Consider the following 16,582-nt stretch of genomic DNA (forward strand, 5'->3'; position numbering starts at 1 on the left):
CAAAGATAGCCACACTAACATGTGTGCTGAGGGAATGAAAATTTCAGCCAAAAGAAAACTCTTTCTCTCCGTATGTGGACATATTCTTGGAAACTACCAGAATCTTTTCCAACAAAAATAAGACTGCAGCTGTACACACACACACACACACACACACACACACACACACACACACACACACACACACACACACACACGGTACAAGGACTGAAAGTAATCTGGAATGATTACTGATTTTGCTACAGAGCCTGAAATTGGAGCTAAAAACGTGAGTATTGCCCTGAGGGTGGTGTTTAAGGAGAAGTCACGGGGGCGTTAAAGGAGAACTGATTTCACATCGCACTCCCGTGACACTGTCAGATTCATGATGGATAGTTTTAAAAAGTAACTGCAGCAGAATCAGAAAAAGTGTCCTTTTTGCTTTCATATGATCTTCTTCCTTGTCGACAGCATTGCCTACATTACCCACAATGCAGTTTCATCTATCAGTGAGATTGTAGTCAAAGTCAAAGTCAAATTTATTTATATAGCACATTTAAAACTACAACTGTTGACCGAAGTGCTGTACATTTAAGACAATCAAAAATATAAAAACATCCAAGCCACAAAATAAAAGTGGGTTTTCAGACAGGTTTTGAAAGTGTCCAATGTTGGGGAGGTCCTGTGAAGGGGCAGTTTGTTCCACAGTTTAGAAGCAGTCACAGCAAAGGCCCGATCTCCTCTCTACTTTAATCTGGACCTCGGGACAGCCAAGAGCATTTGCTCCGCAGCCCTCAGTGATCTTGCAGGAGTATACGAATTTAAAACATCAGAAAGGTATGAGCGTGCTAACCCATGCAACGCCTTAAAAACAAATAATAAAATCTTAAAATTAATTTGAAAACTAACTGGCAGCCAGTGAAAGGATGACAGTATGGGAGATATGTGGTCTCGCTTGCGTGTGCCAGTTAGTAACCGTGCTGCAGCGTTTTGGACCAGCTGCAGTCGGCTAACAGATGACAGACTAACACCAGAGTAAAGTTGCAGTAAACTGTCTCTTTCGCTGGAAAGTGTAGGCAACACCAAAGAGCCAAAAACCTTCTTTATGGCTGGTAGATAAGCTGAAAAAGCAGTTTAATGTCAAACATGAGGTCCAGTGTGAAGGAGGGCGCACATTTTGGGATTTTATCCGTACTTTTATATACTTTAGAGATGTCCTATAGGTAAAGATCTCCCCCACAGCCATTCATATTACAGTAATGAATAAACAATTGACAGCAAAGTGACAGGAGAGTTTCTGTTTTTTCCACCATCTACTGTAGAAATATCAGTTTTTAAAAACCCCCAAAACGTTTTCATGGTAAAATAAATAAAAATTTACATCTTTCCATTTTATAATTACCATTAAAAAATACCAGAACTTTCTCTGTAATTTGAAACATTTATTTTCGGACAATGTAAGTCCAAAGAATTTAGCTGACAGTTTATATGACACATCTAAATGTACTACAGCACAATTTCTTCATCATGTTATAAAAAAGAGACATTTTATTGAAACGACACTTCTTTTGTACACTTTTCTTCTGTTTCAGGGATATGTCTGCAGATCAGAGTGCGCTGTTTGTGGCCCGTGATGTAAAATGACTTTAACATCACCGATTTAGGTTATTTTAGTATGGAAATAGTTTAAAAGCCACATCTGTGCGTGTGAATGTCAGATTGTTGATTTACTGACACACCTGCCTACAATTTGATAAAATGTACACAGACAGAGTTTTGTATGTTCAGCTGCCACACATCAGAAGCATTCTGATGTCTTTATAATATGCAAGGCCATGCTGTGTGAAGCAAGACAACAATGAGCTGGAGACGGACAGGAGCTATATTATTTCCATCATAGTGTAATATGTGCTCTGTCACATCACTATAATTAACATAAAAATGCTAAGCCAGGAGGTCTCCTCTCTTCAGGAACTCACTCTGCAGGAGGGGGAGATATAGGAGAGGTGGAGGAAGATCTCAGCCTGGGCAGTCTATTGTCTTGTGTAGTCTGGAAGATGAGTGGATGACGGGGTGGGTGCAGTTTTCTCTGTGGTGGGGTCGGGTGGGCTGTCCCGGGCTCTGTGGGGCCAGGCGGCGCTGCTGAACTGGGCCCCGGTCCGGATGGGCCTGGGCCCCCTTTCCCTGGCGGGTTGCAGAGTATGGGGGTGCCTACTGGGGTCAGCGGGGGAGCTGGCCCCAGGGAGGGGTCACTTGCCCCTCCCTTCCTTCCCTCCCCATCTCCAGCTGCCTCCCTCTTCCCGCTCCACCACAATCACCCACACATGCAGGGCCTTGGAGGTAAAGGTGTGTCACCAGGGTGCAGGGGAGGCTACCCTCCCCCCCTCTGTCCCCTTCTGGCTGCCTTGCCTCAATTTTATCCCACAACTTAGACATTCACATTACTCACACTCTCATAACACATACATATAGGATCTTGGGGGTGGGCACGCTACACGGACTCCAAAAGACCATCAGGGTGTACAATCCTCACCCCTGGCGTTCGTTGCCCACCTTCATTTAACACGTAGACATTGAGGGCTATCAGGAGGGACCATGCGCTTACCTGCTGCTCTCTGGCAGGTAGCTCCATGCCCTCCTGGGTTTTAAATGCACCTTAGAACACACATGCATCAACACTACATATGAGCGGGCGGAGGGAGGTTTGGAGTCTTCTCACACCCCCGTTCTCTGCGACCTGCTGGAGCGGGGGGCCAGGAGGAGGAGTTGGCCGTCCGACTGCGGTCTGGAGTGGCCTCCCTGCTGCTGCGGAGTCGGGGCGGTCTGCTTCTCCCCACCGCAGGGAAAAGGGTAACACCACCTGGGTCTGGGTGCAGTTTCCCCCTCCAGGGGCAAGGGTACCTAGACCCGGGGCTTAGAGTACGCTTGGGGAGTGTGATCGTGTGTACAGCGTCTCTTTATGTCTGTCTCCACGTTGGGTGAGTGTGTGAGTAATTGCATATGAGAGCATGAGGGTGGGAATGGATGTTTGTATCTGTGTGTGCCTGTATGTCTGTGTCTATATGTCAGGTTGGGTATCAGGCGCCACCTCTCTGGGGACATCTCAGGCCCTCCAAGGTTTGGAGGCCTATCTCCCCCCACCACTTCCCCTGCCAGTGGCAGACGCCCTCAGACATCGGTGCATTGGTGGTTCTTTGTGTCCGGGGATGGGCGTCCAGGTACACACCGGCTCACTCCTGGGGCCTGGAGCCTGGGGCTCGCTCGGGCCACTTCGGAGGTGGGGTGCCCCCAGGCCTCTCGGCCTGGGGCTCGGTCACTCAGGCACGGCTGGCTGCCGGCGGAGCTCACGGGCGCGTCACTGCAACCCCCCTGGCTTCTGCTCCGCGGCTGCTGAGTGAGCCCTCATCTGGGACTCTCCTCAGCTCTTTCTGGGACAGTGGCGCGGCTGCCCCTCTGTTGGTCTTCCTTGGTCTCTTGTGTTCTGGGGGCCTCTGGATGTCTGGAGTTTTGATCTCCTCCATACCTGCTTCATGCCCTGGAGGACGGGGCTGTGGCCCCCCCACACCCTCTAGCAGATCATTACATGAAGGAACCTTTTAAAACAAGCGCGCTCATGCTCACAGGTGTACACACGGGTGCTCACACACACAACTACACCCTTTTTGGCTCCTACCTCAAAGCACACTGTGCGCTGTCGATCTTACGTGCTGCACAATAATGTTTAATATTTAGTATTTACTGTTATATTCCCATAGATCATCATGATGTTGTTTATCCCTTGTTAAATGCTTGTTTTCTTTTTTCTTTCTCAACAGGTGATCCAGGTGATTCGATATATGTTTTATGTCTGCTTATTTTGTTGGTTTTTTGTTTTTTGCCCTTTATCCCCGTCCCTCTCCCCCGCTGTTTTTCTTTCCCTCTTTCTTTCTCCCCTTTCTTTCCCCAGTCAAGTCTGTCCCGTATTTAGCAAGTGAAAATAAAATAAAAACAATAAAAGGTGAATCAAATGAGACCATTACGGCAAGGCTGGGATGGTCCATTTGGTAAAGTAAATCCGTTGGGCATCTTTCTTTGCCTTTAGACAATAATTCTGATGGCAAAAGAGCCAAACGGGACAGGCAAAAATAAATAAATAAATAAAATAAAATAAAATACTAAGCCTTGAAAGACTTGTGTTGCGGATAGATTCAAGCTACAAACCTATCACTTGTGTTTTATGTATTATTCATTTGATAATTCATTCTAACTGTAGCTCTTTATTTTAACAGTTTGTTGGGCGCTGCAACAGAATTGAAGTAGTTTTTCATTAATGCTGCTTAAGAAAAGCAAATATGTGGCTCCCTCTAGTGAAAAAGTAAGAAGCAACATCCAACACCAACACAACCAGACCTTCTTTACTAATTTCCTTGAAAATATTCTGACATTACTTCATATAATCATATAGAAAAGCATATATTTTGCCATTGTGCTTTAGCTGCATGTGCTCTATATTAAAGTGAGGCAACAAAACAGGAAAGAGGATTTATTCATTTAGTACATAGGAAAAATGAAAAGGATTGCGCTAAAGTCTAAGTTTTTTTGTTTGTTTGTTTTTTTGTTTGTTTGTTATGCACTTGGTAAATGTGTCATTGTTAAAGTGCACAGGTGAAATTCAGACAGGCAGCAGGTTTCATGTTACATAGCAGCAGCTCACCTCCAGCAGAGTTCCTGACCTAACGGCAACCAAGTTTAGTCGGTATTAGGCATCTGAACCACACTGCATGTCTACTGTGAAAAAAAAGATGACGAAGGGACGCATCTGTTTTTCTTCTGCAAACTGAACCGGATCCTTCGCCTTCTCTGGTTTCTGGCATTTAAGCTAGACTTCCCTGAGAGAAACTAATACAAGCTGAACTGAATTACAACAATCACAGGAAACAGGTACTGTATAAAGATAGTGCATGTTATTACAGAGCATGTATGTGCTGGTTGTTGTTCCAAGGTGAGGAAATTAACATTATGATTAGGTCAGGTTATCCAAAACAAATTTAAGCTACCTAATAAAACAAGGTGGACAGAACCTAAATAGTTGATTTTTAAAAATGATTTGAATTAGATAATAATTTGCATATTTAAATTAGATGTGTTATTTTGCTTATGAAGATGTCAGAGTAAGGGCAGGTAGTCCCTGTGAGCCAACAGCACAGATGGATCTGAGCACTCTCATTTATGTGAGTGAGAATAGGTCTGCATGACCTGCCTGGTCTTCTCTGACACATAGCTCAGGCTGTTTTTAAAAATAAAGCTGGAAATTAAGAAATGGATCCTCTTTAAAAGATAACTAACATTTTTTTGTTCAGCCTGATAGGGAAATTTATTTCTTAACCAAAATTTTTGACCAGCTCCTGTTAGATGATATGTTCTATCCGGGGCATTTTTTTTTTTTTTTTTAGATCAGAAGTCATGCAGAAATGCAAATGGTGATTCTAAAGTCATAGTTGGGTTTACAAAGTTCAGGGACTTCAAAGCCACAGTCACAACTTTGAGTCTAGGCTGCAGAGCAACTGGCAGATTTTGATATGATAGCCCCGACGTCCTGATGGAGACATGATGTTAGAAGTAGCTCTCTAATAACTGTCCAGTCACACTTAATTCTAAAAGTTATCACAAGAATTTTCCATTTAATGTGTGAAAATTCAATTCTCCAAAAGATGATTCTGTTCGTTTGGACGTAGCGTTTGTGGAAGAAATGTTTCTTCCACAAACGTTACGTCCAGAATCAACTTTTGGAGATCTAATTACCTGGATGATTGAGCATGCATCAAGACGCAAATTCAATTCAATTCAATTTTATTTATACAGTGCCAAATCACAACAACTGTCGCATTCAATGTGCTTTAAATTGTAAGGCAGACCCTATAATAATAAATCAAAAACCCAACAATCATATGACCCCCTATGAGTAAGCACTTTGGCAATAGTGGGAAGGAAAAACTCCCTTTTAACAGGAAGAAATGTCCAGCAGAACCAGGCTCAGGGAGGGGCGGCCATCTGCTGCGACCGGTTGGCCTAAGAGAAGGAAGACAGGATGAAAGACATGCTGTGGAAGAGAGACAGAGATTAATAACAAGTTTGATTCAGTGCAGAGAGGTCTATTAACACATAGTGAGCGAGAAAGGTGACTGGGGAAGAAATACTAATACTAATAGTGCATCATGGGAATCCCCCAGCAGCCTATACCTTTTGCAGCATAACTAAGGGAGGATTCAGGGTCACCTGGTCCAGCCCTAACTATATGCTTTAGCAAAAAGGAAAGTTTTAAGCCTAATCTTGAAAGTAGAGATAGTGTCTGTCTCCCTGAATCCAAACTGGAAGCTGGTTCCACAGAAGAGGGGCCTGAAAACTGAAGGCTCTGCCTCCCATTCTACTTTTAAATACTCTAGGAACAACAAGTAGGCCTGCAGAGCGAGAGCGAAGTGCTCTAATAGGGTGATATGGTACTACAAGGTCATTAAGATAAGTGGGCCTTAGCTTGTCTGTGAGGAAGAAGGTCTGAGTTCAATTCAGCCATCCAGGTCTTTATGTCTTTAAGACATTCCTGCAGTTTAACTAATTGGTGTGTGTTATCTGGCTTCATGGACAGATAGAGCTGGGTGTCATCTGCATAGCAGTGAAAATGTATGCTATGTCTTCTAATGATACTGCCTAAGGGAAGCATGTATAATGTAAACAGAATTGGTCCTAGCACTGAACCCTGTGGAACTCCATAATTAACCTCAGTGTGTGAAGAGGACTCTCCATTTACATGAACAAATTGGAGTCTATTAGATAGATATGATACAAACCACTGCAGTGCAGTACCTGTAATACCTACAGCATGTTCTAATCGCTCTAATAGGATATTATGGTCGACAGTATCGAATGCTGCACTAAGGTCTAGCAGGACAAGCACAGAGATGAGTCCACTGTCAGAGGCCATAAGAAGATCATTTGTAACCTTCACTAAAGCTGTTTCTGTGCTGTGACTGAGCTCTGAAACCTGACTGAAACTCTTCAAATAAACCATTCCTCTGCAGATGATCTGTTAGCTGTTTGACAACTACTCTTTCAAGGATTTTTGATATGAAAGGAAGGTTGGAGATTGGCCTATAATTAGCTAAGACTGCTGGGTCTAGAGATGCTTTTTGAGTAAAGGTTTAACTACAGCCAGCTTGAAGGCCTGTGGTACATAGCCGATCATTAGAGATAGGTTGATCATATTTAAGATTGAAGAATTAATTAATGGCAGGACTTCTTTGAGCAGTTTTGTAGGAATGGGGTCTAAAAGACACGTTGATGGTTTGGAGGAAGTAATTATTGAAGTTAACTCAGAAAGATCAATTGGAGAAAAAGAGTCTAACTTAACATCAATGGTACTAAGAGTAGCTGTAGATAATATTACATCTGTGGGATGATTACTGGTAATTTTTTCTCTAATGATAAAAATTTTATTTGTGAAGAAGTTCATGAAGTCATTACTAGTTAACGTTAAAGGGATGGTTGGCTCAAAAGAGCTCTGACTTTTTGTCAGCCTGGCTACAGTGCTGAAGAGAAACCTGGGGTTGTTCTTATTTTCTTCAATCAGTGATGAATAGTAAGATGTTCTGGCTTTGCGGAGGGCTTTCTTATAAAGCAAAGTTAAATGTTATCAGGAAATGATCAGACAGGAGAGGGTTTTCAGGAAACACTGTTAAATGTTCAGTTTCTATGCCATAACAAGATCCAGAGTGTGATTAAAGTGGTGGGTGGGTTCTTTTATATTTTGAGAGAAGCCAATTGAGTCTAATAACAGATTAAATGCCATGTTAAGGCTGTCATTTTTAACATCTACATGGATGTTAAAATTACCCACAATAATTATTTTATCTGAGCTCAGAACTAAATTAGATATAAAGTCTGAGAAATCAGACAGAAACTCAGTGTAAGGCCCAGGTGGACGATAGATGATAACAAATAAAACTGGTTTTAGGGGAGATAAGGCTGAGTATCAGGCTTTCAAATGAATCATCTTCAACATGTGAAGATAAATGGAACAGGATGCAATGACAAAACCAGCAAGGTCACACATAAGGACACAAAAAGGAAATTACTAGCTTTCTGATTTTTGACAGCATAGAAAAGATAGTTTAGCCATATTTGGAAAGTGAAACAGACGTGATAACACCTCTCAAACTGTACCTCTGCAAATTATGTGCTGAAGAGGAAGCAAAATAGGACCCATAACAAAGCCTTGAGGCACACCACACAGTCAAAGTGAGTTGGTGAAAGTATTGTTAACCTGAAATCCAAAGATGGAGGATGATCCATCCAATCACAGCCAGAGTCAATGATGTCAATGTGAACCAAAATGGTCCAGAGTTTTAAGTACACAACTGAATTTAAACTGGACCTTTCTGGGGCATAAGGATCAAAATGGACAAAATAATGAACCAAATAAAAATAATTTAGAAGACAAAATAAATAAAATGAAACATGAACTGTAAAACAGCTGCTTCTTTCTATTCAGTAAACATCAGAAACTGGTGGTGATGTAAGAGTATTGGGGAATCATTGCATGATTGTGCAGTGCTCCGTCAGCATGATCATAGACTGAGTTCTGAACCTGATGGGGAGACAGAAAAGAAATCAAGATCAGTGTCACATGAAACCTCATAGAGGACCTAATTAAAAAGCTTTACAGCAGCTATTAAGACCACTTGTAAGTGATCCAGGGGTTTCTTGTTAAGCCACAGTGTTACATTCATTAAAAATTAAAATTCAAAGAGCTTATTTATGATCCTTAGCTCAAAAGACACGAGCAAACTTAAGGGGAGGTCCTTTCTTATTCAGCTAGTCTGTGTCAGTACTTTCTGATCTTGCTATCCTCTCTGCGCTCCCATTCCGTGTCATCAAAGATGTAAACCCTTTAAATGGCTTGGAAAAATGTGCTTTCTATTCTTCTAAAATGATGCAGGAATTTTACATGACAGCTTGCCTCAGATCGCAGGAAACTGTAAGCCCGTTTGTACACATCCGGTTCTCTAAACAGATGACATGGAGTTATTTGAAATATTCATTTACATTTATCTTTCAGGTGCAGTCCAGGTCAGTCTGAGCATGCAGTCCTTGACCGAGGAGATCCACAATTTCTCTCGGACGCGGCTGAGGAAGCAGTGCACCCGTGTGACCTCACTGAGTGGCCGTCGCATTATCGAGACTTGGAAGGGTTCAACAATCACTGTGGTCGAAGACCCCGCCCCCCCTTCAGAGAAGATGCTGGGATATGTCCCTGACACTTCCTGGGACCTGCAGGTTGGCATTGTCAAGCCCTTCCTTCTACTGGGTGAGTAACCCAAACAAATAACGCTTATCTGAATACCTGGAAATATTGAAGAGTATGACCACTGTCAACCACTAGGCTGTGATTTCATTTGGTTAAAAGGGGTTCAGCGTTTTACTGGCATTTTCCTCTGTTGGACAGCCAAGTGAAAAGCTGAGGTGAGTGGAAAACATGGTGATAAAGGAGGATGTGTTTGGAGGATATGGAAACAGACAGAGATTTTGTGTCTCTTTGGAAACATGCGATTATTCAGCTTGTGCCAAAAAAGTGAGGAAATTAAAAAAACAAAACAATTTTAGATGAATCAACCATCAGTGACTCTACACACAGAGGTTTAGAGGACAGAAACAGCAGCTAATTTAAGCTGTTCCTATACAACTATACCTGAGTCATAAAGAGCTTCAGCCACATGAAAGACAAAAGTCTGGTAATGGATAATGTGGCCTCCGGCGAGCCCTGATTCAACATTGTAGAGCCAATTTTGGATTACAATAACAGACACCAAGAAAGACTCAATCCACATAGGAACTCCTGGAGACTGGAGCAACACAAAGGCCAAATAATTTGGAAAAAAAATACAAAGGTACTAGGGGGAAGTGCTCCCCTTTTAGAGGCTTTGCTTTGACTGAAAATTACAATGTATAAATACAATTGTCCTCAATATTTATTATTAGTTTTTAGCACTTGCAGAACAAACACCTAGATATGAATTTAGGAAGTACAAAAAAAAAAAAAAAAAAGCAGATGAGCCCATCTCCTCTCCTCCTGTGTCTCCCTGTCCTGTCCTGGATGTCACCTTCAGCCCAGCAGTGCCGATAACCACTGAGCTCGTAACATGAGCCCCTACATGCGAGGGACGGGAGGAGACGTGACCCCGGAGCTCACTGATTTAGTGGGAGACCATTGATGACCCCATGACCTGCAGTAGATGCTGGGGCATACACACAGCAGAGTCAAACTATACACTAACTAGTTTTATGTATGTGTGTGTGCAGGTTCTCAGGATGCTGCACATGACTTTGGCACGCTGAGAAAACACAAGGTGAGCTTCTGTTCCTACAAGCAAGGAGTTCGTTTCAGTCACTACTATCAAAGCAAAATTATGTTTCTGTTCCTGTTTCTCTGACTGTGTAGTCATAGGTAAGCTTCATTTTATGAATATCAGTATTGTGATAGTGAAACATTATCCTCCTCAGGTGTCTCACATCCTGAATGTGGCCTTTGGGGTGGAGAATGTCTTCCCGGACCTGTTCATCTATAAGACTGTCAGTATTCTGGATCACCCCGACACCGATCTCCTCCCTCACCTCCAGGAATGCTGTGACTTCATCCAGCAGGCTCAGACTGAGGTGACATAATTTCTTATGCATGTGTTTATTATTAATGTTAATGTTAAGTTACATGTGGATTTATCTAAAGGATAAATCCATAAATAAATGTATCTATATAAAAGGTGAATTAAAACTAGTATTAAGAGGTGATTAGTAATATTGATTACATTTATTTCTACTCTGAAATTTATTTCTCCTATAATTTCTCCCAGCTGGGTCACACATTGGCCTTAACACTCATATGACTGGGTAGCGTTAGCAAGATTTAAGATTGCATGGGCCTCATGGGAGTTTCTGTTTTTTAAGGGGGCTGCAGCTCTCTTGACTTTGGGAATGGCTGCTATAGACATTAGTATGATAAACATAAATGCTAAAGGACATAACTAACATGTGATCTCATTGCTAACTACATGCTGTCTGTCTGTGGCTTTTACACTGCATGTTTTGAAAACTATTACAGATAAATTTTAAAAAGAAATATTGACGAATAGGCATGGTCTACACATTAATATGAATATTTATATTAATTGTCTATTAAGCAATATTAACAGCAGAGCTGGGTATTTTTGCCGAATGAAGTACTTAGCAAACTAACTAGCTTATGGCAACAAGCAGTCAGATGTAAGGGTTTTAAACTGAGGGATGCATTAACATGCTACAAATGTTTCAACACTTCTTCCTCTCCTTGTCACCTCGTTGTGTTTCCTCTCCTTGTCGCCTCATCCTTGGTTTTAAATAATAGATGGTTAGTTTTGGTCATGTTTTATTCAACTGCTCTCAGATCAGATCTCAGTGTCATACAAGCTTTTAGCAGCGAAGCTGACGACTCACCTTAACATGACACCCCACACACACACTCACACATACACACCCATAGAGTCATTACAAAGTCATTAGAGGTGTTTGATTACAGGAAGTCTATGTGTGTGTGCGCGCATGTCTGTGTGTATGCGTATCCTCATAATGATATGTTTCTGTGTGTGGTAATTCCAGCTCTGATAATCAAACTGATGCTTTTACTTTGAAATGCAGACTCAAATTACTCGGTGGGCCATCTGGCTGGTAATGACGCTCGATTATGGACGCTGTCATGACGACAGCAACAGCCACAAAGGCATCATGTGACGGGGTTCATGACTGCAGGACAAATATATAAATTAATGTAACTTAATTGATACCAACTTTACTTTAGAGTTTACATTATGACCTTTATTTTCTGAGAAATTCCTTTTCAAAATTGTCTCAAATTCATCATCTATGATGATCCCAAACCCCAACCCGGAGAAAGAAAATATTTTTTTTGCATGCCAGAGTGAGTACTTTCTTTCTCCCCTGATTGCTAATAATTTGGAGACAATATAAAACATCACATATTCTGATGATTTAGATTAGATTTAGATTGTAATTTTGTACCTGTTTAGAAATATTTGTTCAAATTTGGTTGATAAAGAGGTCAGCTTTTTACAACATTGTTGAATGTGTAAAAATAGCTCAAATAATCTTAATGGAGAACTGCAACTTTTTCTCCATAGCTCTTATTGTTTCTCTGCACATTGGTCAAATCAGCTGATTTGACCAGTGAGTGCTCAGCCTGGTAACTAAGACACAGCTTATGGTGTACACCTTTCACGCGAAGGAAGATACAGGCTGCAAAAGAGAAGCTAATGTGCATCCAAAGACACAAACAAACAAACAAGCCTATTAACTAAAGCGCTCGTTGGAGCGTGAAGATCAGCCTGGACATCCTGACGTCAAAGCAAAGGCTCTGATCCGCTGTTTTGAATGTGGTCAATCAGGAAAAGTCAAAATTAAATATTATTAAAAACAACAACAACAACAAAACAGCGAAAGAAAAGACAGAGAGAGTTGTTTAATTAGAATTATATTCTGTCAGTGAATATAATTTAATATTAATTTTCTTGTCTCTAATGCAAAGAATAAGGTGCCAAGATTAAGTTCTTTCTTTCAAACGAGTAGATTTAAAAAAAAACAACAATGACATAAAATTTAAATTCTGTTCGTTAAAGTTAATGACAGAAAAAATATCTCACTTGAGTTTACAGCATGTTACATTAAATACTTTAAGAACATGAGATCATGAAAAAAGACGGGGGTCTGTGGTAATGAAACTGTTATCATGGCCCTTTTTGTTGCCACCATGTCCAAGTTTACAATACAAAAGCTTTTAGAAGTTATAAGGAGAAAACTGACCAGGGCTCTGTCTGTGAACATGATTCACTGGTGTTTTTAAGTGCAACAGACAAACAAACATACAAACTAAGGATTAAGGGAAAAATCAGACACTGGGTTGCACTACAGGCATTATTGGTGTTGGGGCAATGGCCTGTTACCTAGGGATTATGAGAACTACTTTTTCACAATTAGATACTAATCAAGTAGTTTTTAGAAGCTAAACTTAACCAAGCTGTGGGCAAAGATGAAAGAGTGTCAAACAGGAGCTGTGCTTTCATCACCCCACATGCCTATGGATGAGGACTGTTACGAAATAAGAAACGCACAACATGACCTTATTAGGATATTTTGCCCCAAGTGGCAAAGAATGGAATATTGATCTTTTATAAATGATGTGGTTTTAATATTATTATTTTTGTGCGTATCTCCATTAGAAAGGCGTGGTGTTGGTCCACTGCAACGCTGGGGTGTCACGTGCACCCGCTGTGGTCACTGGCTACCTGATGTCATGCGATGGCCAGTCTTTTGATGCTGCCCTCTCATTGGTCAAATCAGCTCGGCCCACCTCCTCACCAAACCCCGGCTTCCTGGAACAACTGCGGAATTACAAAACACCAGCAATGAATGGGTCCTGAAGTACAAAGACAAAATGTTGCTTTAATTAAAATACTTTAGTATAAAAATATATTTGGGATAATTACAATGTATGGTCTGTTTTTTTTTAAGGAGAAGAGGGGTGGCTTATACAGAGGTACCATCCAATTAAACTTATAAACTCATTATTCATCAAAATTTCCAGCATGTTTTCTCTCTTTCCTCTTCATTGAGGCATGATTTACGTCTTTGTGTTTTATTTTTGAGGGCGATGTCTTTGTGCTTGAATGCTGTCATTTAGATTTGTATCTCTGGGGGAAATTTATTTTGACCCATCCTTATTATTTCGGAGTGGTGGGCAGCCACAAACTCCAGAGTGTTATTTCTAACCAGAATTGAAAATAAATAGATAAGCGAATACAGATGTCAATGACTGAAACAGAAATGCTTGTTGTAACTTTTTTGCAGTTATGGCTTTGAATATGGAAGCAACAGTAACAATTTTTTTTGTCATACCTGTAGAAAACAAAACTGAACTAGAATACAGGAAACTAAACCAATTAACAGAGCACACAGCTGGGTACGAGGGAGATTGCAGACATAAATACACACAAGGGCAAACGAGGGAACAAACCACAGGAGGGAACACAGCTGAACGTGATCTAACTAACGAGACGGGGAAACGAAACTGAACGTGACGCACACTAGACAGATGATAACGGAAGCTGGGAGGCAAACACTCGGAAACAAGATGGACAAGGGAGATAACGGAAGGAGACAACGAGTGGGACGGGGAAACAGTTAAGGGACACGAGACATAGAGAGAGAGGGAGAGAGACATGATGGGCTGGGGAAATATGGATAAACATGACAGACAGGAGAGACATGGAATGAACATGAGGAAGGGGCATATGGGAACAGAAAAGGGAAACAAGACACAAGGACACCCACGTACAGATAAACACAAACATACAGAGAGGGACACAGAGGACAGAGACACACGAATATATGAAACTCAAAACAGATTAAACTTAAGACTACTAATGAGCCTAAGACATAAACAATAATACAAAATCACACCAAAACACAAGAAGTTCAAAATGCTGGGTCTATTTTACAGGCTGGACTTGTATGTGTATTGCACTAATATTTATAAAACTTTCACAGCTAAAAAAACATTCTGATGTCAGACCTCCTTTTTCCCTATGGCTCTTTAGTAGTTACAAAACGACCTGTTTGTGCACACACAGTGGAGAGACTGCAGCTGCTGGATGAGAACACAAAACAGTGTAGTGGTGCCTTTGAACAGTCAAATTTGTGTGGGAAGATTCCTAACAGAGAAATTACTTGCAAGTGAAGCGGTGTTAGTAAGTGTTAGCTGGTCAAATTGGCAGTTGTACTTCTTAGCCATAACCCTTAGCCTCCTAGTTGAATCCTTAATCTCAAATTATGGCATTCTCAAGATTTCCAGAAAACCTGACCTCTGACGTTGAGGTTGAGCTCAAGATTGGGACTCTACATCACCCTGTTCTTGAGTTATTGCATTCACAAACTCAGGTGTCCATGCTGCCCACATGCCTGCCTGATGACAATAGCCCCTCAGCCTCTTATGGCTCAGGGGTAAAAATTCCTTCAGTTCTTACTTTATTACAACCCGAATTCCCCCCCAAAATTGCCTCATTGTGTAAAATATAACCAAAACCAGAATGCAATAACATGCAAATCTCAAGAATCAATACTTTATTCACAGGAGAACACAGAAAACATGCAAAATGTTTAAACTCAGATATTTTTACTATTTCATGAAAATATTGGTTCAATTTAAATTTGATGGCATCAAGACATCTGAAAAAAAGTTAAATTGGGGGGGAACAAAAAGCTGAAAAATAAGTTTTGGGAATCTCATGGTTCAAAAACTATTTTGATTGCAGTTACCAAATTTTCTATCCATAATGTAATATTCTTCAGAATGAAGAATTAGAAATAAATCCATTGAATGTAGCTTAACATACAACAGTTCATTCTGTAATGTTGAATATGTTTTTGATGACCATCAAAGCTTCACAAACCTTAAGGCAAGTATTCATTTATTTTATTATTTATTATTTTTTATTTCTTCTATTTATATATCACAAATCACAACAACAGTCTCCTCAAGCCGCTTTATATTGTACAGTAGATCGCACAATAATAGACACAGAGAAAAACCCAACAATCATATGACCAAAGCAAGCACTTTGGCGACAGTGGGAAGGAAAAACTCCCTTTTAACAGGAAGAAACCTCCAGCAGAACCAGGCTCAGGGAGGGACGGCCGTCTGCTGGGACCGGTTGGTGTGAGAGAAGGAAGACAGGATAAAGACATGCTGTGGAAGAGAGACAGAGATTAATAACAAGTATGATTCAATGCAGAGAGGTCTGTTAATACATAGTGAGTGAGAAAGGTGACTGGAAAGGAAAAACTCATCATGGGAATCCCCCAGCAGCCTTTGTCTACTGCAGCATAACTAAAGGAGGATTCAGGGTCACCTGATCCAGCCCTGAGTATATGCTTTAGCAAAAAGGAAAGTTTAAAGCCTAATCTTAAAAGTAGTCAGTGTTGGGAAGGTTACTTCTTCAACAGATTACAGAATACATGCCCCAAAATGTATTTTGTAACGTATTCAGAATACGTTACGCAATGAGAGTAACGTATTCTGAATACTTTGGATTACTTAATATATTATCATGCTTTTTACAACTACATGACTGTACTACTGCTGTGTGATTTATTACTATTGCTGAAGGTCCGCGGCTCCTAACCATTGTAAAGGGACCTCTGGCTAATACATCGGTTCTGTGTCGGGCTCATAGCTGAAAACTAGCTTTACTTTGTTGTCTGGGTCAAGTTTCAGACAGAGAGGCGTTGAAAGGCTGCTCCAACGGAACTTATTGTTTTCGGAGGAAAACACGAACACGGTGTACAGTTGAGTCTTAATAGCTTACTTACAACTGGGCTCGTCAGGCACTCTTCTTGGCTGCAGTGGTTATTATTATATTTACATGCTTCCAGCTCCCGTTTCTGCTCGATGATAACTTGTAGTTTTCGACTCTCCTTTTTCTCCCTCCTCGCGCTCACAGACACATAACGGGTATGGCAGTCCATTCTC

General features: G+C 41.0%; 1 protein-coding gene across 1 annotated transcript; it reads left to right on the forward strand.

The window, feature by feature from the left end:
• The first annotated feature begins 4,731 nt into the window (after nucleotides 1-4,731).
• dusp19a (dual specificity phosphatase 19a) lies at nucleotides 4,732-14,611 on the forward strand. The gene is made up of 5 exons (XM_005942352.2): nucleotides 4,732-4,899; nucleotides 9,071-9,319; nucleotides 10,312-10,358; nucleotides 10,513-10,665; nucleotides 13,275-14,611. Exons 2-5 carry the CDS (start codon nucleotides 9,094-9,096, stop codon nucleotides 13,473-13,475), a joined length of 627 nt encoding a protein of 208 aa, XP_005942414.1. The 5' UTR covers nucleotides 4,732-4,899; nucleotides 9,071-9,093; the 3' UTR covers nucleotides 13,476-14,611.
• Nucleotides 14,612-16,582: the final 1,971 nt, after the last annotated feature.

Source organism: Haplochromis burtoni, unplaced genomic scaffold, assembly GCF_018398535.1.
Source record: "Haplochromis burtoni strain Fernald_Lab_line unplaced genomic scaffold, NCSU_Asbu1 Contig_337, whole genome shotgun sequence".
Taxonomy (NCBI): domain Eukaryota; kingdom Metazoa; phylum Chordata; class Actinopteri; order Cichliformes; family Cichlidae; genus Haplochromis; species Haplochromis burtoni.

Coding starts and splice junctions, on each gene's coding strand:
- dusp19a (XM_005942352.2), top strand. CDS start 9,094: ATGCAGTCCTTGACCGAGGAGATCCACAATTTCTCTCGGACGCGGCTG. Junction 9,320..10,311: donor CAAGCCCTTCCTTCTACTGG/GTGAGTAACCCA, acceptor GTGTGTGTGCAG/GTTCTCAGGATGCTGCACAT. Junction 10,359..10,512: donor GCACGCTGAGAAAACACAAG/GTGAGCTTCTGT, acceptor TATCCTCCTCAG/GTGTCTCACATCCTGAATGT.